General features: G+C 36.7%; 1 protein-coding gene across 1 annotated transcript in view; it reads right to left on the bottom strand.

Annotated features, from left to right (window-relative positions):
• The window catches only part of LOC132132861 (beta-adrenergic receptor kinase 2-like), a 76,887-nt gene that overhangs the window by 6,723 nt on the left and 44,319 nt on the right, over positions 1 to 25,845 (bottom strand). Inside the window, exons 3-19 of the mRNA XM_059545386.1 lie at positions 19,367 to 19,440; positions 19,013 to 19,114; positions 18,081 to 18,155; positions 17,874 to 17,935; positions 17,728 to 17,779; positions 17,531 to 17,622; positions 17,356 to 17,455; positions 17,192 to 17,270; positions 16,022 to 16,152; positions 14,403 to 14,497; positions 13,381 to 13,488; positions 12,099 to 12,165; positions 4,321 to 4,421; positions 3,609 to 3,675; positions 2,338 to 2,433; positions 1,821 to 1,983; positions 203 to 339 (exon numbers count right to left, since the gene is read on the bottom strand). Of these exons, the coding sequence (XP_059401369.1) occupies positions 203 to 339; positions 1,821 to 1,983; positions 2,338 to 2,433; positions 3,609 to 3,675; positions 4,321 to 4,421; positions 12,099 to 12,165; positions 13,381 to 13,488; positions 14,403 to 14,497; positions 16,022 to 16,152; positions 17,192 to 17,270; positions 17,356 to 17,455; positions 17,531 to 17,622; positions 17,728 to 17,779; positions 17,874 to 17,935; positions 18,081 to 18,155; positions 19,013 to 19,114; positions 19,367 to 19,440 (1,601 nt within the window). The remainder of the gene's footprint in view (positions 1 to 202; positions 340 to 1,820; positions 1,984 to 2,337; positions 2,434 to 3,608; positions 3,676 to 4,320; positions 4,422 to 12,098; positions 12,166 to 13,380; positions 13,489 to 14,402; positions 14,498 to 16,021; positions 16,153 to 17,191; positions 17,271 to 17,355; positions 17,456 to 17,530; positions 17,623 to 17,727; positions 17,780 to 17,873; positions 17,936 to 18,080; positions 18,156 to 19,012; positions 19,115 to 19,366; positions 19,441 to 25,845) is intronic.

The following is a 25,845-nucleotide window of genomic DNA, read 5'->3' as shown; positions in this document are numbered from 1 at the left end:
CCTGATCTGCAATGGACAATGAAACTTAATGAAGAGGGGGAATCAGATAAAATGCACCAGACTCACCTTGAATTTACGTTTTTTTAATGTTTTAGTCCAATGTTCCTACAGCGTAGGGACACACAGGCATGTTCTCTCAAAAATGGTCTTTTAACCCTTTATAAGGATGCTAACAGTAAACAAAACACACAAAAACACTTACCCGAGACTCTCCTTCGCCTCTCCACTCCACACGGTTGGGGAACAGGTAGAAATACCGCCGCTGCCACTGTGTCAGGAAGGGGTTTCCTAGCTTTAGCATGTAGCCGTGCATGATACAGTCCTTCCCCAGCGCATAGTCTGCACAAACCCCACACAGACACTCGCAATCACAAAAATAATCAAAGGTTGGTTGCTCAACATCTTGCTGGAAAATTTGCATTTACCTAAATTGGGGTATTTTTGGTACATTCTCATTCATATTTATTACATTATTTGTGAAGAAATTCACATTTGGAAAGACATGAGAGTGAATAAATGGCAATTTTTGGGTCATCTATTCCTTTTTAACTCCCATTGAGGTTTAACCCACTCAAATTCCTGCTCACAACTCCTGTGCTTTTATCTTGGGGTTGTGACGCACACGATTAACTCCATGTATGCTAAATTACACAGACTCTTTTAGATCTATTTCTGACCATCACACAGTCAGTCATGTGATGGGTGCTGTGTCTTTCCCTTGAGGGAAGCATGTGGCACCAGCACTGCATGACAAGTACGAAGGGATCAAGCCTCTCCCCAAGGCTGTCGATGGGACTGATGCCGGACCCATGAAGGTTGATTAGCTGATGTCAGTCTGGGCCTTTAATTCATGCTAGAGAATGTAGCACTACCACAGCAGAGGCCATTTTCTTCTCTCGGCACCACTTTGTGAAATTAGTGCTTGTCAATTCTGTAGACGGCTTATGATTTATCGCAAACTGGAGTTTCCACCAGAAAACATTATCTTTTGGACCGGCTTAAAACCCGGGTAAATGGCTGAGTGCCGCAGATGATGTGACGCCTGGAGGGCCGTTCATTAGGTTCATGACCCTCTGGAAGTTCAAAATACAGGACACTCCCAAGCAACCCACTACAGTTCTCAGAAGTCAGAAAATGAGAGTCTGAATAAGAGCAAACAGGATGTTTACAAGTAGCATTTTGCAACCAGCTGTTCTGTGTACATTGCCATGACACCTCTCACTTTTCACAAACAGTGTACATGAAAAGATTTCTCCAAGAAATATAATCTTATAAATATCTATTTACTGCACAGGAAGCACTGCAATAAATATATGTTAGTTTATAAGTGGACAAATTTCACAAAGCTATATTTCAGATATTAGATATAAATATCAATTATAATATAAATATAGATGTATATATAAATATAAATACAAATATAAAAATTATAAAATATACAAAATTATAAAACAAATGTAAAAAAATAAATACATTTACACTACCATTCAAAGTTTGGGGTAAAAAAGTGTTTAAATAATTTCAAATTAATTCTAAATTGATTAAAAGTAACAGTAAAGACATTTATAACGATACAAAATATTTTTATTTAAAATAAATACTGTTCTTTTTAACTTTCTATTCTAAGAATCCTGAAATAAATTAGCATATCAGAACGATTTCTAAAGTATCATATGACACCGAAGAGTGGAGTAATGATGCTATCACAGGAAGAAATTATGTTCTAAAATATAACATCAATAATAAGCCATAATACATTAATGAGAATTTGAGAGGGAACTAAATAAATGTAACAACAGAACTAAGGTGCTGTGTCTCACCCTCTTCATGGCCCTGCTGCTTGTTTTTAGCTCGCTTGCGCGCCTCGTTCTTATCTGTGTCACTGTTGACGGCATCATACACTGTCTCGGCCACCTCCTGCTGCCAGCGCTCGGAGATCACCAGCGGAAAGTTCTTATAGAGCTCCTGATCACTGTCAAGCAGCTGAGAGAGAGACACAAAGATGACAATTACTCTTCACGTCTAAATAGGCAGTCTTGGAGAGAATAAGTTGCAACTTCAAGACTTGAAGCCTGCAGACTGAAGTCAAATTCTGGCTATAAGGGAGTCATTTAAAATGCTCACAGCAAAGTGGAAAAATTCCTCCAGATTTCAAAGCATGAAACAAGCTGAAGTGCTCTTAGATTTTATACGGTTCTCTCAGTGCAGGACACAATCTTGGCTCCACTTGAAAACCTAGTAGTCCACTTTGATGGTCACTGAGCTGAAGCAAAGACATGAGCCTTGAGCACCCAGTGGAATAAGTGAAAAGTTTGATCCCAGAGTTACTGGTTTTACCTTAATTCCCTTGGTGTCCTCCTCATCGAAAGAGCCGATGTCAAAGGCGTCTGCAGCGTTGACTTCTCCTCTGGGGGGAATGAGAGGTGGGGAGTACTGCAACCAAACAGAATATGCAGAAAATATCACATAAATCCTTAAAAAAAATTATGGGAGAGATGTGCAAAGCACAATATTTTCAAATTTAAATATTCAGAATTTAAGCTCATGTACATCAGGAACCAATCAAATGTGCTTTTTGGTCATATATCGATGTTTAAAACATCCACAGAGTGCAACAGTGCCTGATCACTTTTTCAGCAACGTCTCATTCACTCTTCCCATATGGATTTTAAACAGTGACTTTATCATCTAGTCAACTATATACCTAGAAATAATCTATTTTAAATTTATTTCTAAAAATGCACACACACACACACATATAAATATATATAGACATTTATATATGTATGTATATATTTAAGTATTTGAACAGCATAGCGAGTCTGACTCGATTACGTCATTCGTGGTGCTTCATGGGTGTTCCCTACAAGCTCGTTTGGCGCAATTTGTGACTTTCCGATTGGTGAAATTTTCAGTATAGCAAAATGGGTAATGTAGTTTTTCAACTATTTTAGAAATATATTGAAATAATGTGATTGGACAGTTTCAACCTCTGAATTCATGGTAGGTCTGTCTTCATAGGTTTTCATTAAAAATACATTTCCCCATGGATAAAATGAATGGAGCTTTTACTTGCAGAACCTGACTGTTGCACTCCACAGGCTCAGTGACTATGACCTTTTATTTCAGAAAACTATGATAGTCCTCATAACACAGAGATCAACAGATTGTGCACACTAACGGGAACACTGCTCACAGAAAGTGATTTGAGGTTACACAGTAATTGTCTTATGAAAATGTATTGAAGCCTTGGCTTCATGCTTTGATGGCAGTTCTAATGGTGCAGTAAAAGGGATGAAATTAGAGTCACAACTTCCTAGAGAGGATTTTAGTATGCTAACAGCCACTGTCAGCACTCTAAAACACTCTGTGATAATGTTCATCTAAATTCATTCCTTTTAAAGTAGCAACACTAAAAATGATAGTTTATGGGATTTATGAGGCTTGCTAATCAATTGTTGGATGGCTAGTCAATCATCCGGACTCTAAATCAGATCAGTTATAAATCGCAATTACACAAAACCTTTTATTTAATCAATGTACAATATGAGGACTTGAACAGAGCTTCTTATTAGGGCGGATACCAAAAACAATGTTGAAGGTCTCACCTTCTGAAGATACACCTGCTGCCAATCGATTCCCTTGTAGAACAAATGCTCCTTTACCTCTGACGCCCTACATTGTTTACAAGAGATCACACTGAAGTCAAATACATTTGTAAAGTGCTTTTCACTCTACACATTGTTCCACAGCAGCTTTACAGAAAATCATGACCTCAATGTTTCTGATAACTCAATATTTCAATGCCTTATAGTTGTTTTAGCAGATTAGAGCTGGGAATTAAGATAGTTTATGTGTTGTAACAAAATAAAATCACACCGTTGAGATTTGCTAGATCGTATATATCACTTTAAATGAGTATATTGTATGTATGCTGATAAATCTGGACATATAAAACTTTAGTTAAAGAGCTGGCCGTTAATATGGTTATATTTTGGAACAAAATAAAAATCTGTTGAGATTTGCTATATAGATATAGCAATATATTGCTTTGCATTAGAATACTGAATGTATGCAGGTAAAATAGGCTGTCTATCAACCACCACCACTTCTGACCAGCAGGTGTCAGCAATTCAGAACGAGCTGCAAATAATTCCCAGCATGCCCTTCTGTCTTTTATAAATCTAAATGCTTTCAGACATTCGCTTCATTTGGACATTAAACAGTTTTTTTTGTTTGTTTGATTTTTTCATGATAAAAAGTCTAAGTATTACAGAAGTCTAGATGTCTAATCTTCAAGATGGAGGACATCTGAATTACCCGTGTCCCAGACACCCCAATCTTTTGGCGACGTCTCGCTGTAAGAGTCCTTCCAAGAGGGACTTGAGCTCAGGGGAGAAGGAGTCGGGTAACTCCACATTCTAATGAAAGAGAAAGAACAGGAAGATCTCATGAGCTGGATTGATATAAACACCTGTATGCCTTGTTGGCTGGTGTTTGACTTTCACAAGATGTTTGCTTTGGTTTCATTGGCTTTCCTCATCAGTTACACTGAACATTAGTAAAATGTAAATACGTAGGAACAGCAAACTTTCCAGTAGCCATCTAGATCAACAGAGCATTAACACTAGAGAGAGCTTAACAGTATTTAAATATCCTCATAATCATACAAATGAATGTGAGGACAACCAAAACAATTCTCTTACATAACAGGCAGTGCCAACTGCACATTGAAATCAAGGTCAATGTTCACAAAAGTCACTTAAATGAAGATGAACAAACTTCACTCGCTTCAGGCTGTCCGGTACAGTCACGGTCACACTAAACTAAATAACAGGGTATTGCATTATAGATGCTATGGTTTTCTGTGTAGTAGCTGTGTTGCTATTTACTTTACCTAAAGTGAGAGGAAATTCATTTAAAATGTTATACAAAATGTATATATTTTTGACATTTATAATAAGCTCAATCAAAATAAACTCAGCACACCTGAAATGATAATCAGTGCATGAGAATAAAATCAAACAAACAGCTGACATTTTCCTGATGAAGCTCAGCGGACCGAAACATTACACTTAATAAAGTTTAAGAATTAGCAAGTATTGAAAGTGTGCGGGTTCTTTACTAACTATTGACATTGATAATAAGAAAAGTTATTTGAGCAGCAAATCAGCAATATTAGAATGATTTCTGAAGGATCATGTGGCACTGAAGACTGGAGTAATGATGCTGAAAATTCAGCTTTATCATCATGACAAAAATAAATTATTTTAAAATATATTCAAGTAGAAAGAAGTTGTTTTAGATTGTAATAATATTTCACAATATAATTGTTCTTATTGTATTTTTTATCAAATAATATTTTTTATCAAATGCAGCCTTGGTGAACAGAAGAGACTTCTTTAAAAAATCTTAGCAACTTTAAACCTTTGATTGCTAGTGTTCATTCGCCACTGAAACTGTGGAGTCATGATTGAGTTTTACAGTCCAATCTTAACTAAATCTGATCAGACTATAAAACATCTTATTTTACAAGACAGCTTTTAAATCCTTGACTAATGAAATCTGAAGATAATTTTCCCATTGAGATCAGCATCCAAAAACAAACCTTAATAGCTAAATTATTGTGTCAGGAATGCTCTGTGTCCACTGGAATAGCTTTTATTTCACCAGATGAAAAAAACAAACCAAAAACAATTTACTGCTGCACATTATAAAGACCTCTGAATATTGTGTCAGCACTTTTAGTTTTGGCCCATAATCTATGTGTTCCAGTTTCCAAATAAAACCTGATCATCTTGCTTGTCAGAGGAAAACTGTTAGGGTGCTTTCACACTAGCACTTTTGGTGCGAACCTGGGTTCCATTGATGTCAGAGTTCAGTTCATTTGGATGTGTGAGCGCTGTCTTCTGAACTCAGGTGTGCACCCGCGAACCGTACCAGGGTCCACTTAAAAAGGGTGGTCTGCGGTACGGTTCATGTGAACTCCGGTACAGTTCGCTGATGATGTGAATGCAATCGTACCAAATCGCGGAAGTGAACCACTATTAATGACGTATTATTTGATAAAAATGTGTTTGTGTTTCACTCAATTTCCTGTGACTGACGCGCTTCAAACAGAGCTGTTTGTCTCATTTCTGTTCACCTTCAGTGTTCTTTAGAACATTTGCAGTACATTCGTAAGACAGACGCAAGTTCCATTATGTCCCGAAGCTTTGTAAACAAATCGAACCATTCAAAAACGTAAATATATAAAAGTACAAAGACCAATGTTATGCATTTGCCGGCTTCTCCTGCACCGTCATTATGAAGCAACGGGGTAAACAGAACTGAACTGGCAAATGAACTGGGTTTGGACCCAAATAACATCATATGAACGCAGTCCAGCGGGGGCAGGGGGAGCAATCGAACTCTGGTTCAGACCAGGCAAGCGAAACAAGTGTGAAAGCACCCTTAAACTTCTCTGCAGGAGAACACCTGCTTAGACACAGAAGAGCTTTTTCTGCTGACTTCTGAATAGATTTTTGTGACTTGGGACTTACCAACTGATTTGAATTGTTCCTCACAAGCAGCAAAAAAAAAGTATCATTTCTCTAAACAAGCCAGTTGATACTCTTGATACTCTTACTACTTGAATTAAAAAAATACATTTGCATTGAGTTCATCCACTTAGTTGCACAATGTATTTTGGAACAGCTTTCTAAACAAGGTGTCTCAGAAAGTAGCATAATTTTGCCTTGGGATCACTGATGCTTAAGTAGACAGGTTGCTTGTGTCTTCATTTTGAAGGAAAACCACAAAATCAGTATTAAAAACAAGTTACTTCCTGTCTAGTGACTGTACAACAGTCAAGAGCATGGCAGCTCGATGAGGACTAAATTACCACTAGGGTGAGTGGACAACAGTAAATTCAAAGCGTGGATGCAAATTCCTCTCCATTAGAATTCCCTTGTTAAACATAGTGGGTGTAAAGGCAGAGGTGCTCCTGCGATGAAATGTTCCCTCTTCACTTCCATGGAAAGCTGTGGCTCATTTACCAAGCTCTTGTTTCACAGCAATAGCAGTCAATCAGCATAAAGGAGCTCTTTCCAGTTTGAACTGATCAAACTTTTACATCATTTGTAGAAAAGATTCAATTTAAGTCTTTAAAGCTTTAACTAAAAACTGGGTGGTTGCTAAGATGTTCTTGGTAGGTGTTGGCCTAATTTATTCAATGAGAATTTTTTCCCCATTTCATCATACACCAAGAAACTTAACACTCTGGGGTCTGACAGAGTTTTGGGTCTCTGGAGAAGTTTTGATATGCCCTGACATTAATGCTGTTTTCAGAATCTTCAAAAATCAGCACAAACGGTTCAACAATAATATGTAAGCAATATGAAATTAACATGTTTGTGTTTTTGAGAAAAAGTCAATGCGTTAGTGGGAGAAAAAAAAATTAACTGTCACTGAAATAAAGCCATAAATCACAAATAACATTTGTCCAGACTTGTCCAGAACTGGATGTGGTAGACTGGAGTTTTTTATATAAAATGATCAGTTTTGTGTCAGAAAGGTCGTATGCAAAGGAGTGACAATAGCCATGAATATTTAGGCATTCAAACCTGAGAGACAAAGGCCCCTACCCCAAATGGCCCATCAGTGTGACTGTGAGGCAGGTAAGAAAGATTGTGAAGAGACTAAAATAATGGGGGTTTTGATTATTTGTATTTTATTTACATCAAAATATAATTCAAAATGTACACAGTGAAGGTCAAAAGACACATTATTGAGCACACTGATCTAAACACAGAGACTTAAACAGTCACACACCTTTGTGCCTTTCCTGAAACAGATAATGTTCAACTGTTGAAACATGTAAACCATATTTTGTATGTCCAAGGTGTTTGCTGCTTCTTTCCAAGGATTAAAAAACAACAACAACAACCCCATCATCAGTAGTAATGGAGCTTATTTTACCATATCTGTGTATCAGCAAAATGTAGATGAACAGCTTCTGATGTTGGTACAGTACTCTCAGAGGGAAAAGTCTTCAAGGTACCTAGTCACGAAAAAATTAAATAAAAAAACTCTTAGCTTGTTGATATCAGGAGCAACTATATTATTACATTAGCAATCACTAATATTGCCCACTCATAAGTCCTCGAAAACCTTATTTTGTAGTAATAAACAAGCATGCTTTGTATGTATTATACAATACAAGTCTGAGAAACTAAATGTGACCTGTCATGGAAACCAGTGACACAAGTCGGCAGCACAACTCTCGATCAAAATGAGAAAGAAGCTTTTTTTTTTTTTGCAAAATTGGTGATTTTCTTTTTTTTTTTTTTGCACAATCTGTTAGTTGAGATCACGAAGAAGCCTCTCCGTGTTTGAGATAGCTGTATTGGTATATTTAAAAGCGTAAATTTTGAGGTTGAAATCGTCTTGTTTTTCGGAGATTCTAGCACGCAGTAGGGGCGTTGTCATTTTCTGTGTGTATTTCCATACTGGATAAGCTGGCTTTTGTTTCTTTTGTTATGGCCCCCACCCTCCAAGGGAAGCATGGCTACTTATTATGCAGCGCTCTGACCAGCTCTAGCTGATATCAAAATTCAATGAAGATGGAGGCTGCAAAGATTAAATCGCAGACGAGCTGAACCGTGGCCGTTACACCGAAAATGTTTAGAAGTACAAGCCGGATGTTTATGAACAAGCGCTCACTGATTCTAAAGATGATGAAAGCAGCATAATAAGACTGAATAATATCCCTTATCTACAACTGAGCGAAGATGAAGACGAGGAAGAATTCAGATTTTAAAGGAGTGTCTTGCAATGTTATCTACAATGCAAAAGTTAAAATAGAGTTTTGACAAAAAGGGTTTTAGAAAAAGATAAAACTCACCTATTACAGCCCCTAAATCATTTTTATAAAAGTCAAAAAAGATAAATTACTGACATTTTCAATGCACATTATTCTTTATTATTAATATTATGCGGTCTGATTTTTCCCGTTGCGTCTGTCGTTGCTATGCAACCATGCAACTTTACAGGGGGGAGCTTTACAGGGGGTATGGCTTATCTAAATGAGATGTAAATGAGCCCTATTGTCACTCCCAGCAGATTAGAACAGGTGAGAACTGCACAATCTTTAGAGGCCATTTTCTCCCTTTTGAGCTTTTTTGAGTGCCTACCTTCAAATGGCCACAACTTCTCCAAATATTATCAACACATTTCCATGTGTTACACATTGTTGGAAAGCTTGGAGACTACACTTTCAGAATCTGTGAATAACTCAAAATGCCCCAGAACCGACTCGTGTCCCTACTTTCCGTGATTGGTCACAAATTATTATTAAGCATGTTATAAACATCGACATATATTCGCGAACAGAGTATTTGACAGTAAAGACTGGTCTAAAGACTCTAAGGGGGCTTTCACACTGGGCTCGTTTGCAGTGGTTCGAACCAGAGTGCGGTTGTTCCTGATAACCCCCACAGCGTTTATATCGTATTGTTTAATATTTTATAGAACATTAAAAAAAAAAAACATTCTTGAGAGTGAGTTTTAGATGTTGAATGTTTCACTTGATTCCATATATTTAGTCAGGAATTAAAGTTTGGGAAAACCAAAATGTGTACCAGTTATTTCTTAATAACATAACTAATTCAAGTAATAAAAAATTACTTACTCATCATCTCCTCCGCTGCTCAAGCTGCAAGTCGCATCGTGTTCTTCTTCTGAGGTAAATTCTGGCAGCACGTCTTCTTCCAGAATCGAAAGGTATCCTAGATGAACTTCACGCTTTGTTTACAGAGGTGGTTTACAGGTTTGTGTGTCTCATGTGGATGATTACTGTATGAATGGCGCATGCTGCAACTGGGCATGACCACGTTACAGATAATGAGCTCAGACTGGAAAGACTGGACCTCGCGTTTGTTTCATACGGAATAATTTATCAGAGAACATTTGTTTTCGACATACTAGATTTCGAGATGAGGTCACCGATGTATTAAAATAAAAATTGTTGTCTGAATGACTTGATTTGCCATTTTACATTCAAGTCAGTGTCTGCATGTATAGGTTCAGAAAGTTTGCAATAACGCTTAGTGTCCGTGGTATAAAATGAGCGCTGTAAGATGCTGGCAGCGTGAACAAGGTGTGAGAGAGTTGTGAAGTGAGGGCACGGGCACAGCCTCTGTCGTGTTGCCAGATCCAGCTATTATAAGTCTTTGGATATGTCTTTTTCCACTTAATTTGACACTTTAGAAAGTTAATAAAGTGGAACATTGCAGATTAGGGTTAGCAACATCTTTATCAACTTATTTTCAAAATATTTGAACACATTTTGGTTTCATTTGTATTCATTTTCAGGTTTTTATTTGCTTTCGTAGCAATATCTGACAACACTGATCGCCGGCACTTAAACTGACAGTAATCAAAAAAGCCCACAGATAGGTTATTGCTGACAGGATCCCACATTTGGTAAGGCAAATGTAAAAATCATCAAGATATTATCTGTCAGAGATGTTATCAATGCTATTAAAACAGTAGTAGTGATGCACTGATCATGATTTTTCATGGCCGATTCCGATTTTATTTTACTAGCAAACTGGCCGATACCGATTTCTTTTAAGTGACAAAAAAGAAAGTATACATAAACAAGATGTTTATTTGGTATTTAATAAGCCAAACTGGCTTTTGACTATTGAAAACAATAACTGAAACCATCTGAAATTAATGTCAGTAACTGAGCTGTAAGTAGCCTACATTCAATACAAACATAGATGGTACAGACATCAGCATTTAGCTCTTGTTTTTGAATTGGGTTGAAACTACATAGAACCGCTCTTAAATAAAAACATTAACCGTAACCATGTGAAATTAAAGGCAACATATTCTCCAATCCAAACAACACAACCAACACACATTCAATAAGATGTTTCTTAATCAGCATTCAGTATTTGTTTTAGTTTTAAAATTTGGTTTAAAGAAAAAAAAGGTCTTTACCAGTGAAACTAAAAAGTAGGCTATATAAATAAATTATTCTAAAATGTTAAATCAAATAATGTTAGTGCGAGTAAAACAAAAATTCTACAGCAGGTGATTTTTAAATTAAGCCACTGTAATTTTAAGGTAAAATAAAAATAATCATCCTATACAGAACTGATGTTCACTTCTGGCTTTTCAAAAGTGTATGCAAGTTCTACTAAAAAAAAAAAAAAAAAAAAACTATTTCAGCTTTGTCACAAGTTAGTTGGTTTCGTTTTGCATCTAACACGCGAGAAGCTGAGCTGAACTACCCCTTCACTGTCTACGCTTGTACAGGGCGCAAAAAGGTACGCTAGGTATTTTTATGGGTCTGGCTTATCCGCATTCAGTTATTTTTAGCTGTATAGAAACAGCTCGTTTTGATATTCTTATTGATATTCTCATTATTTTCCTAAAGCAGCTAATGAACCAGAAGTCTCACCCATAGGCACACTTCTGCATTGAAGAATAAGGCAAATAGTAGTTAAATTTTCACAAAGACATGCTAAACACATTCATAAGAGCACTAGACAGTTATCATCTATATAGCAATGGTTATTAATGAAAACTATAACAGTAGTAACATAAATAATAAACATATTTCACAAACATCTACACGTCAGTCTGTTTTAAAGTGTTTAGTGTACGTATACAATGAGTTGTATTTGAAGGGGTTATTAAAGTACAACTCTTAACCCCACCCCAGATTTCACTCATTTTCAAACCATGGTTATGGCCATGTGTCAAGTATTCGAGTTTTGGTACATTTTTGTGACACGTTTCAGAAAGAAGTTCACAGAGACCGAGACGGCAGAAAGCGCATCTGGTTTGTTTTCTCAATTTTACAAAAGCATGCCATTTTGTTGTTATCATGAGTGTATAGAAAAGTACAAATGCCATATAGCTCTTATCTGTACGATCAAAAATGTAATTTAAGTTCTTTTTGGCATCATCAGGAAAAAATGCCACAAAACCAGAGGGTTAAATCAGAGCATTCTTATATATATATATATATATATATATATATATATATATATGTGATTATGTGTAAAGGTACATAAAGAAAAACAACCGCTTTGGTTTCTTACCATGGTAAGGGTCATGCGGTCAATCTCATGTTTGTCTTTGGTCTTGTGCTGCCTGAATGGACTGTGCCTGCAAGAGCAGAAGAAACAGTTCATGAAACTGAACACAGTGCTTAGTCTCGCGAAAGTCATACAGAGGGCACAAGTAGTAAATTAGTAATGACATGTAGTCAGGAGGGCGGTTTCCATGAGAATTTTAAAATGTTTCAATCTCAGTCATTGATCGTGAGATCAATCTTACTGTCTTATCGTTTTGGTGCAAAGCAACAATTGAGATGGATCAGCATACATCAAAAGGCTAACTGCCAGTTTTATTGTTAAAGCAAACTTAAAAAAAAGTTTGTTAATTTATTTAATTTAATATTAATATGTTAGTATTAAATCAAATAGAAATATTACAAGAAAAACTAAGAAAAAATTAAATGTTGCTTTTGCTAAACTTTCTAATACTAAAATAGAATAAAATAAAAAAATAGAAATATCTAAAACATTACAAAAGTACATCAAATTACCTAAAAAAACTAAACTAAAAGCTAAATCAATATATTAATAAATACTTTACTAGAGTAGAAATAATACTAAAACACTACTTACTACACATTATATACTGTATCTGTACACTACCTACTATTCTATATAATAACAGCATGTATATTACATGATTATATGATTACTGGCACTGACAGACAACAGACAACAATTAAACAAACAAGATTTATCAATGACATTTATAAGATATTATAAATAATCATATTAATAAATGTATATTTATAAATCACCAGGCATACATTGTATATAGAAATGTAGAAATAATAATTTAAATGATATATTTATATAAAAAAATCATTAAAATGATGTATTAACTTTATATATAATTTAATGAAAATATAGAGTATATAGAGAATATATAGATTTTTTATTTTTTTTTGTAAAGTTTACAAATATAGAGCGTGTTTCTGGACCTGTTCTGACCTGCTTTCATTCTGCTTTGAGTGTATGACACACACTTCAGTGAAAAGACATGCCCCAGACCCCCCCACCCATTACATCCTCCTCACCCCCCCCCCCACTCTCTACCTAGCAATGTTTCAGTGGTCTCCACCCCCCACCCTCTGTGCCTTTCTTCTCTATGATGGCTGCTCCTGACCTCCTACTTCCAAACCCATGACATTTTAACTTTACACTCCACATCAAACAGGTCAGAAACACAGACAGAGACTTAAAGAGAGAGAGAGAGAGAGAAATAAAGAATTCATGAGCGGGCCGCTGCAGAGGGCGGTCTTACCCTCGCAAGAGTTTGAACAGCATGCAGCCCAGAGAGAACCAGTCTGCGCTGCTATCGTACGCTGTTCCTTTTTGCAGAACCTCAGGTGCCATGTAGCCATGAGTACCTCTGCAAACACAGCAATTAATGCACATTCAATTACACACACACCCCCAGGCTGAGCACACACTGTCTGTAAACACAACAAAGCTCATTCTCATACAGAACACATAAAAGGTATTCAATCCTCTCTCTTACCCTTTGAATTTACCAGGATGTTTTTGCAACTATGCCTTGAAGATTGTACTGTCCATATTTAAGAGAGGATTTTTTATAAATAAAACTGTCCAGGCCCTTTGAATGTGAAATGAGCATTGAATTGGTGCTAACATGTAAACGAGAGGGTCATATGATAAAATTGCCATGGCTATGATGTCATATCCACAACGATTTTATTTGTAACTTACTTTCAATGCATGAGAGACAGAGCTTTGCTTGGAAAACATCAGAGTTTGTCTGCATATTACACCATCATTTAAAAGTTTGGGGACAGTAAGATTCCTTTTTTTGAAAGAAATTAATATTTTTTATCCAGCAGGGACATATTAAATTGATAAAAAAAGAAAAAAAGAAAGCCATTTATAATATTGCAAAAATGTTATATTCAAAGAACTACAGGAATAAAATACTTTTGAATATATATTAAAATATAAGTTAATTTAAACCGTAATAACATTTCACAATATTACGGTTTTTACTGTATACTGTATAACGTGACTTCTTGTAAGCAATTAGTTGGTGAAATAATGTGCATACAGGCACAGAGAAAACAGATTAGACTCCAGTATAAGATTTTGTAACTGACTGCAAAAAAAAAATAAAAAAAATAAATAAAATTCTAATATGCATGAGTATGAGACAACAAAGAGCTTGTGTATGCTCAAAGAAACACCATCAGAGAACAGAAGCAACCACACCTTCCCCAAACAACAGGCACTTTTATGTTACACTAATAAAAGATGAGGTTTTGAAAAGGAACTTACACGCTGGCGTGAGGCTTTTTCTTGGAGAAATCACAGGCCAGGCCCAGGTCAGAGATGCGAACGTGTCCGTGTTCGTCTAAGAGGATATTTGCAGGCTGTGGGGAAACAGAAAGTGATCAAACAGTCCAAAAAAATATTTTTAAGAGCCTGATAAAGAACAGACTGTATTTTTGTGAACATCTACAAAAACAGCATCACTGCGATTAAATGGAGTACATTTAATGAAGAAAAACAGCATTAGTGTAACATTTTGTCTAAGCGCAAAGACAAAACTGTCTAGTGAAAAAATCTTTGACCTTAAAAACATCAGAAAGCATTTATATCACACAGTGTCACACAATAACAGCCAATGAGAACATATCTGATGTTTAATATACATTCTGACCTAAGAGATTTTTCAAATAAATAAATAAATAGGGCTTGGCAACAAAACAATAATTATAACAATTAAATTTTCTCGATAAAACACAAGAGTTCGATAAATGTTTGATATGATGTTTATGAGCCAAAAGCGGAACAAAACTGCACTACTCATTTGAACCATTTATCCACTCGGCAGCGCAGCATGAGCTCACTAGAGCAGATGCGTTTACTCACTCATAAGTCGGTCACAGCACTGTGAACTCCAGTGAGAAGCGCTTAAATTCTTGGACTTGGTTAATTTAAACTAGTTTAAAGCCAGATGATATGGCGCTGACACTGTGCGCAATGATACAGTCAGAAGGCTGTTCAATCTACAAATCACCATCATTTACCATGTAGACATGTATTAAATGAGTAATTGAATATAATTTCAGTATTTGTGTGATTGAGTTGTAGTATTTGTGCATTTACCCAAAATGTATTTAGACTGCTGTTTTCTCATACAAATATCTAGAAACCATAGTTACATTTTTACCATGGTAACCATATGTGTGATCTTAACTGTAGTTATCATAATCTAAATGTATGGTACTATGGAAGAAAAAAAAATTAATGCACAGATAAGCACACAGATCATTTCCTGCTTTTTTACGAAGCCCCTCCTTCAGAAATACACGTTGGGCTCTGATTGGTTAGCTAGTCCAATGTGCTGTGATTGGCTAAACAATGGCGTCATCTATATTGCTTATCAATTTGAGCCCAATTGAGACGCAGAGGATCGCGCTGAACTTGTGCAAGCATGGCTCTTAATGGTATGTTTTTTGTCTAAGTCTATGGAAAGATCCTATATATACTCAGAAAACATCTCACTTAAAATTGCATAATTGAAAATTATCACATAACTATACTCCTGCTGCTTCCACAAGGAGGGTTGACAAATTGCATGATATTCGCAGATTGTAGGTTAACCTCGACTCGCTCCGACATATGATGTACTTTTCGGTTAAAAACCATAAACAGTGCTGCCAAGAGAGACAACTCAGCCAAACTTAATAAAAATAACCTCAGACGATGCAGAACAGATACAAGCTTATGTTACAAAACACACAAACTTGAACGGAACATTTCATTTTCCCTTTTCAGCGGCAACAGGGCATCACAAGCACAGATCAACAGGCTGGTTTTCAGTAACAGACGACAGTACGAACAATCCTTTCTCTGTGAAAAAAGAACGACTGGAACGGTGATGACCTTACCTTGAGGTCTCTGTAGACGACGAATCGATTGTGCATGTGTTCAAGGCCCAATATGATCTCAGCTGCATAAAAACGCATATCCTTTTCGCTGAAGACTCCATGCTGAGATAGGTGATAGTGAAGGTCTCCACCTGAAAGACAAGTACAATCAAATTATTACACTGTTTTATAAATGCATATGACCAGTCAATAGAATATAAATCGCAAAAAATTTCATGAATAAGTGATTTTAAACCTTGTAACCAATTAATTTCATTACTATTTAAGTTGAGATTTCTTAAAAACTTCTTATATACAGTAAAATAAAAGATACCATAATAAAATAAAACAAAATAAAATAATAGATACTGAAGAATTCCCTGAAATCACTAGCAATCAGAAACATGATGATTTCTTGATTAAATTCCCATTTTGAATTTAATGAAATTTGCCTAAAAGCTTTTTTTTTTGAGGAATGATACTGCTGTTTGCAAAACACTTATCCCTTCTAATTATGTTTTAGATAATAGTCCAGTTAGTGATCTTCTAGTCTACCCAGTAAAAGTAATTTGATGGAGAGACGTCACATGAACAGACACTTGAAAATTGGACATTTCTGAGAAAATGTAACGGGTTATTAGTAATGGATTCTAAGTGTCTAAATGCTTTTGTAGAGTATGTTCCTCTGTTTCTGAAGACCTGCGTAAGTGATATGATTGTTTCACAAATCCAGAAGGATGTTCAGAGAAGTGGCCCATGCTGCAGCACAGATACAGGAAGTGTGAGTGTGTCTGAAGAGGAAGCTCCGCCCCATATTCAAGCTGACATTAAGTTACAGAGGAAGGCCAAAATTAGAACCCTAAATAGGCTTATACAGTCTCAAACTGGGTAGTGTTGGCTTGAAACTCTGAGATTTGAGGATGCTCACGTGTGATGCTATTCACACCAAATTAATTTTCAGCAAGAAAATCTACTTCTAAACATAAAAAAAACTACAATAGTATTTCAATGTCATGAACGAGTCAGAAACATTGAACTGATAATTTTTTTGGTCTTTTGGGTGCCAAAAGAATTATGAATATGAAGCTTTAGCATTAGGCACTAAACTAAAAACGAACAAATTTTGTGATTTTGTATTCATGCTGCGTGAACAAGCCTATAGCAGGCCGAAGAAATGATGGTTGTCCTTACCATTCATCAAGTCCAGGATAAAACACAATTTATCAGGAGTGTGGAAGGCATATGTCATACACACTATGAAAGGGCAATCCTGCAGAGAGAGAAAGAGATAGAAAGGGTCAAACAAGCGAGACAGGGATGTTAATGTGCAGTCTGAGTTTGTGAATGTTACTCACCCCGGTGCTGACCAACGACAGCATGATTCTCTCGTTGAGTGCCAGCGTTTCTCCCTGCTTCATTTTGATCCGCTTTTTATCCAAACACTTCATGGCATACCTGAAACACACACAGTAAGTGAGTAGACGCTTTTATTTGGCTTGTTTTTGGTTTAATCCTTAAAACAGCACTTACATTTTCCCTGTGTCTGCCTTCCTGCAACCATATACCTCACCAAACCCCCCTCTGCCAATGATCCGATGGACACTGAAGTCATTCATCGTCAACTATTTGCAAAGTTGAGAGCAACATTAATGAATACCAGTTTATAAAGGAAAAGATTTATTAACTTCCAGGTAAATAAAAAGCACCAAATGCAAGGAAAAACTCACATGAATGTTGAGCTCTACATTCTTCCACTGGCAAAAACGTGTGAACTTGTCGCTACAGGGTGAAACAAAAGGTTTTAAGATGTTAAAATCATTCAAGCTACAAAAAATTGTAAAGGTATATATTTTTTTGTAGTCGTCCACGTCACCTTTCAATGAATTTCTGAAAGATCTTTCCCCGAAGACTATCACAGATTTCAACTATATATGGCTAGAAAAAGGAAAGCAAACAAATTCATCAGGACCTGTTGAGAGTCCTGCTACCTAAACACTTTACTACTTTTGTGTTTCATGCACAAAAGCCAACCAATACCCAGAAAAACAGGTTAGATTTTATTTTGTGTTAGGGGACTTACCTGAAAGAGATTTGGAGGAACTTGTTTCTTTGCTAGGTGAGTCTGGACATGGTCTACTGCCTTCTTAGAGAAGGGCTGTGAGAAAGGAAGGTAGATTAAGTGACATTTTGCGCTAAGAGAGGTCAAAACACTAAAACAACAAGACCTGTTCCCCCTGAACAAACGTCAAGCTTCAACATTAACCTCCTAAGCATTCCCGGTTATCACAACATAAAACACTGTGACATAATCGCACAGGCCTTGAGTGTCCTATAGGCCATTGTGTTGCTTCATTCAGGCTTCCTGTTTCTGAAAAGCTATGACTGGAGACCGACGGAGCCTAATGGGACACTTGTTTTCTCAACAGAATAATTTGAATGGAGTATCCGGATCTTCAATAAAAACTATAATTAGGTATTATATAAGTACATGTATTAAAATAAGTACAAGTATAAAGAAGTATTATTACTATTATGTAAACAAAAACATGAAGAAAAAAATACATATACACACACACACACATATATATACACACACACATATACATATATAGTTTAAAATATTTAAAAAAATATATTTGTAATATGGTGTATACATATACACACACACACACACACACACACACACACACATATATATATATACACACACATATATATACACACATATACATGATATATATATATATCAAGAGTCAAGATATACACGTATATATACAGACAAAACATGTATATATAAAGAAAAATATAATACAAATGAATTTATAATAAGTAAAATTGTTTTTAAACACAAACAGGAACAGGTCTAAACAACATGCTGTAAGTGACATGTTTTAAAATCAGTTTAACGGAAAGTTCAGTTTAGTATTTTTTTTTATCGTGCAGGCCTTTGTCATATGCATGTGACATTACCGCTAGTGACCATTTTATAAAATCTGCCGAATGTTGTCTTACATGTGAACATGACAGAAGCTCCTTCATTATGTAGAGGTCATAAATCTGCCGACTGCGAGTTAGCCTCTCTTCTTCTGAATCCAACTTCTCGTACTCTTTAATCTGAAGGGAACAAAACAAAAATTACGGTCATTTCAGCTGCAACCCCATGCTTTTTAATAGGAAACATGGTGTTCTTCAGGTCAATAGAAGGGGAACAAAACTAAGCTGTGCCATTTCAGGTCATAAAGAGCATAAGGACAGATCAGGTCAAATACACAGCTTGTAAACTATTTAGTAAAAAATCCTGCATAACTGTCACAAGGACTGATGTGTTAGCAATGAAAGGAATATATCAATTTAAACAAATTTTACCTCCTCATAAAACTTCAGCTGCGGAACGGCCTCGTCGATCTCGTTCATGCAGAAATCCTTGAACAAGAGGAAACCTAGACAACAGAGGGAGGAAAGAGAACAGTTAGATAAGGTGTGAAACAGAATGAATGATGGAAAGATTTGACCTTTTTAGCCTGCACAATGCAAGAAAAAAAAAAATTATATATATATAATTAATATAATATTAATATTAATATAATTAATATTGACATTCAACTGAGATGGCCTTGCTCTCAGTTGTTGAAGTTCTAAGACTGGCAAGAGCAGAATCCAAATCTTCAGTACTTATCCTGCTTGATCTGTCCGCTGCTTTTGACACGGTTAACCACCAGATCCTCCTATCAACCCTACTGGCAAAACGCATCTCAGGAACCACACTTCAATGGTTTGAGTTATACCTATCAGATAGGTCCTTCAAAGTATCTTGGAGAGGTGAGGTGTCCAAGTCACAACATCTAACTACTGGGGTGCCTCAGGGCTCAGTTCTTTGACCACTTCTCTTCTCTGTCTACATGGCATCATTAGGTTCTGTCATTCAGAAACATGGCTTTTCATACCACTGCTATGCTGATGACACTCAACTCTACCTCTCATTCCATCCTGATGATCCGACGGTTGCTATTCGCATCTCAGCTTGTCTAACAGACATTTCTTCCTGGATGATGGACCATCACCTTCAACTCAACCTTGCCAAGATAGAACTGCTTGTGATTCCAGCAAACCCATCGTTTCATCACAATTTCACCATCAAGTTAGGCACATCAACCATAACTCCTTCAAAAACAGCTAGAAGCCTTGGAGTTATGATTGATAATCAGCTGACTTTCTCAGACCACATTGCTAAAACTGTCCGATCCTGCAGATTTGCTTTATTCAACATCAAGAAGATCAAGCCCTTTCTTTTGAAACATGCTGCACAACTCCTTGTTCAAGCTCTTGTTCTGTCCAGGCTGGACTATTGTAATGCCCTCTTGGCAGGTCTTCCAGCCAATTCTTTCAAACCTTTACAATTAATTCAGAACACGGCAGCTGAATTAATTTTTAAAGAGCCAAAAAGAATACACGTCACACCTCTGTTTATCAATTTGGACTGGCTTCCAATAGCTGCTCGCATAAAATTCGAGGCATTAATGTTTGCCTACAAAACTACCACTGGCTCTGCACCCATTTACCTAAATTTGTTACTTCAGACTTATGTGCCCTCTAGAAGCTTTCGTTCTGCAAGTGAACGTCGCTTGATTGTGCCATCCCAAAGAAGCACAAAGTCACTTTTACAGACTTTTAAATAGGGCTGGGCGATATACAAAAAAAAAAGATATCTCGATATTGTCAAATTTTTTACGATATTCGATATATATCTCGATATGTTTGCATTTAAATAATAAAAAATAAAACATGATTTTCTTTTGCCCATAAAAAAAACAAAAAAAACATTTAGATTAAACAGCTAATTTAAGCAGTTAAAAAATCTAGACCAAGAGATCACTTACTGCTTTTTATTAATGAATACATGTAGGCCTATATGTAACTGAAGCAGTGCAAATTAAGTAACAGTTACAGAAAGTGCATTCTGTCAACTTTTTAGTGCATGCAATTCACAATTTAAACTATGCAACTGGGATAAGTATTTTATTTTAATTTTTTAACAAGTTTTTAAGCTAAGAACACAAGTCTGTCAACTGTCTGTGGTTTTAAGAGAAGCTCTGTGGCATGAAACTATGTTCTTACTGACACTAAAAACCCTCTTAGATGGGGAGCTAGTTGCTGAAGCACATAGCTATTTCTTATATATAAATATATATAAATGAATACCAAAGACTTTTGCATTTTCTCTGTCTATATTATGGAAAGTGGTAAACATATCAGTGAAATTCCCCAATAGTAATTCCAAATGGCCATAGCCTATGTTTCTCTATTCAAACATCAGCGGTCGAGTAAGTGCATTTATTTTGCGATCACAAATGCAAACAATACAGTTGAGATCTCACGACAGAACACAGACCGGCTGAACGACGCTTTCATTAGATCGCTCAATTCCAGCTTGTTAGTGTTTTCAGATTATCGTCAGCAGTTACAGGTTCCTTTTTTGGACATTCGGCGCGTTCTTTTGGGAAAGTATGCATGAATTTGAAATACTCGATATTCCCGATTGTACATCGGGATTGTACATTGTCGTCAAAATTATTCCTATAGTATCGCTAATATTCGATATATCGCCCAGCCCTACTTTTAAATTAAATGTTCCCTCCTGGTGGAATGACCTCCCCAACTCTATCCGGACAGCTGAGTCCTTAGCAATCTTCAAGAATCGGCTAAAAACACATCTCTTCCATCTTTATTTGACCCTCTAACTTTAACACTCACTATTCTAATTCTATTCTTTAAAAAAATCTAACTACCTTTCTAATCTTTTTTTATTCTATTTTCTTTTCATTTATTATGCATTTGTATGTGTGTGTGTGTATGTGAAAAGATCTCTAACACTAGCTTGCTCTATTCTTTTTTTATTCTATCGGTTTTCTTTTTTTCTTTTTTTATAATATCATTTAAAATCCCATGCTACGTGTACTGTGTTAACCTAACTGAGACTTGTTATAGCACTTATATATCATTGCTCTTTTTGTTTTTGATTGCTTCCACTGTCCTCATCTGTAAGTCGCTTTGGATAAAAGCATCTGCTAAATGAATAAATGTAAATGTGATATAAATATAAAACAAATAAAACAGCAGCTATATTGATGTGGTCAAAGTTCCTTTCATGCCAAAGTAAACAAGTATAACTATAGCAAATAATAAAGAGTCAGCTCAAACTGCAGCTGTACCACCATGAATAAATATTAGGGATGCACTGAAATGAAAATTCTGGGCCAAAGCCGATAATTCTAGAAGCACTTGTCCAAAAACCTAATCTGAAAATGCTCTGTAATGATTTATTTTATTAAATAATATAAAAGTGATTTTGCAAGACTTTAAATTTAACTTAAATTTTCAGTTCGCGTTCAGTAGATGTTTTCCAAAATGGAGCTACAGTGATGTGGAGACACAGAGGAGACAAATTGTTGAATAAAGGTGTTATTTTTTTTTTTTGGTTTACAAAAAGTATTCTCGTCACTTCATGAAATTCAGATTGAACCACTAATGCAGGGAACTACACTAACCTTTTCCACTGGTGGCACTTGCGTGACAAACTTTTTCAGTTACTGGCGCAAAACATAATTTGGTCGCACACATTTTTTTATAGTAAGCCGCTCTGGATAATAATGAAACTGTATTACACACAGATGTGCTTTTAATTTGACTTGCCTTCTTTTAAACCACATGTCTTCTTGTTTTATTTCTTACAGTACACACAGTGCATTGCTCTGTCTTGGTACCTTAACCCAGGGCCGTAGCTGGGGTTAGAGGGGCCCTGGTGCAGGTTGTACCAGTGGGCCCTGTCTGAAATTGTTTAATATTTACTGTATGTTCGTTCTATTTATTTATTTATTTGTGCTATTTACACAATGTTTACTTTTTTTTGGTTTGTAGGTGTCCAGAAACTAAATTTAAAATAGCACTGCATAGTCTTCACTGTAAAATAAAATACACACAGTTCGCTGTATTTTGCTATACTCACTTACATAAATGAACTAGAGTCCTGCACCCACTAGTAAAAAAATATAATCAATTATATTTGATTTTTGGTTTGACTGTGGATAAATTCTTGTTAAAACTACAAAGTAATTCAGTCAAGAGCAGTGAGTGATTTACTTTCATTTTCATACATTAAAGACACTGACAACAGATTTAGTAAATTAGGCGCGGCCACTTTAAGAGACAATGCATCCATTATAATGATACACATCCAATTTCTTTCCAACTCTTTACTTTCACTTAAGACATAACCACAGACTTTTCGAACACACTTTCCAAGACAGGTATTTTGACATATTTAGTATGAATTTGTCGGTACTAAAGCAAGAAGACTTTGGGAAGCGTCTCTGCGTGCGCCCTGAACACGGCGGTGCTGAATTGGGTGCTCTTTTTTTCTGTTTGTTTAAACTGCGATTTGTATATGTTTGTTCAGGTGCAGGAGGACGCGAACGTCCTGAAGGAGAGCTCGGTTCATTGTTGCTGTCCGTGAGACGAGGCTCTCTCGTGCGCACCACAGCGCGAGAGTAACCAGCTACTCAGTTCAGCTTTCCCGCATCGCGGGGCTGAAGCCAACTTGATGTGTTGAATGCTCACAGCACGTTATAAAACGTATTTTTAAAATACACATTTCTGTTTTAATAAATGCTCATAGTAAATCATAGCATATTGCATAAAACATTCGGTAGGTACATAAATAATCAGTGATACATTTGCGACCTCAAAAAAATTTGGGTCGCAATGTCATTTCAAAAGGTTGCAAATGCGACCATTTTGGTCGCAGTGTAGTTCCCTGTAATGGCAGATGGACTATTCTGGCGATGTCTTTCATACTTTTCTGGACCTTGACAGTGCAATTTACACAGCAGTCAATGGGACAGTCACAAGCCTCCTGGTTTTCATCCAAAATATCTTAAATTGTGTTCTGATTTGGAATGACATGGGAATAAGTGATTAATGACAAAATTTTCTCCAATATAATCCAAATAATGCATAGTACTACAAAGCCATTATTATCAGAGCATGTGTGCATGATGCTGCAGAAAAACTGGTGCATCCCTAATAAATATAATATGATTTGCTTTCAAGTGAGAAGTAGGGGTGTGCACAAATAGTTGAATATTTAATCTGTAATTATTATTCGAAAAATAAAAACACTATTTGTACATTCCTACATTTTGCTTTGCTGGCCGTAAATGTAGGGAATCCATGTTAAATCCTAAAACATATGTGTTGTCACACATTCTTATTGTTATCAGACTGAGGAGCCAACTGTCATGTAGATATTATTGTTTTTCTGATATTTTCTGATATTTTTTGCCTCACTTGCACAAATAAAAACATAGCACGAGTAACGCGAAAAACATTAGTTATTTAGAGCGAAGGATGTGATGGGCATATTTGCTTCGCGTTTGGTGTGAACACACCATAATAAATTACATAATAGAAAGGCTTTATTTTTTATGCAAAACTATTTAACTTTACCCCTTTTTGATATAGGATAAAATATGATGCAAACTGTGAGATTCACCCAAAGAGTTTAGCTCTCATTCGTGACTCGTGGAGGTAAACACACCTAGCACACCTCAAAGACTGCCTCCCACCCACACTGGACCCACACCAATTTGCCTACAGCAGAAATAGGAGCACAGAGGATACAGTATGCGCAGTGCTGCACTCTGCACTCACACACCTGGACCATAACAACACGTATGTTAGGATGTTGTTTGTTGACTTCAGTTCAGTATTTAACACTGTCATTCCCTCCAAGCTGACCACAAAACTTGGAGACCTGGACATTAACATCTCCCTCTGCAACTGGATTATGGACTTTCTGACCAACAGGCCTCAGCATGTTCGGTCAGGCCACACCCACTCCACCACCATCACACTTAACACTGGCGTACCACAGGGCTGTGTGCTGAGCCCATTCCTCTACTCCCTTTACACCCATGACTGCAAGCCTGTGCATGGACCCAACTCCATCATTAAGTTTGCAGACTACACCATGGTGATTGGCCTCATCACAGACAACGATGAGACTGCCTACAGGGAAGAGGTACAGCACCTGGCCACATGGTGCGCTGACAATAACCTGCTCCTTAACACCAATAAGACCAAGGAGCTCATTGTGGACTTCAGGAAGAAGAAAGGAAGCACGCATGACCCCATCCACATTAACGGGATGGTTATTGAACGTGTCTCCAGCTTCAAGTTCCTGGGAACCACCATCTCGGAGGAACTATCCTGGGCCACAAACACCTCCAGCCTGGTCAAGATGGCTCACCAGCGCCTTTTCTTCCTCAGGACACTGAAGAACAACCAGCTGTCTTCATCCATCCTGGTGAACTTCTACCGGTGTGCGATTGAGAGCATCCTGACCAGTTGCATCACAGTCTGGTATGAGAACTGCTCAGTGGCTGAGCGCAAGGCACTGCAGAGGGTGGTGAAAACTGCCCAACGCATCACAGGGACACCACTTCCTGCTCTTGAGGACATCCAGAGGAAACGCTGTCTACGTCGAGCTCGCAGCATTCAAGGACTCCTCTCACCCTGACCATGGACTGTTTAACCTCCTGCCCTCCGGGAGGCGCTTCAGGAGCCTCCGGACAAGGACCACAAGATTCAGGAACAGCTTTTTCCCTAAAGCTGTCTCCTTGCTGAACTCTGCCCTTTGACACCCCTCAACAACCCCCCACACAGACGGATTTATTTATTTAGTCACAACAGCAAAAAACAGTAACTTGTTATTACTTGCACTACTGTCTGTTCATCCAGGAACACTGAATAATCCATTTGCACACTGAAATATTTTCTATGCACTTTAC

The sequence above is a fragment of the Carassius carassius genome, chromosome 49 (assembly GCF_963082965.1).
Source record: "Carassius carassius chromosome 49, fCarCar2.1, whole genome shotgun sequence".
Classification (NCBI taxonomy): domain Eukaryota; kingdom Metazoa; phylum Chordata; class Actinopteri; order Cypriniformes; family Cyprinidae; genus Carassius; species Carassius carassius.
The sequence above is the reverse complement of the archived record's forward strand: the minus strand, read 5'-3'. Positions and strand labels throughout refer to the sequence as shown.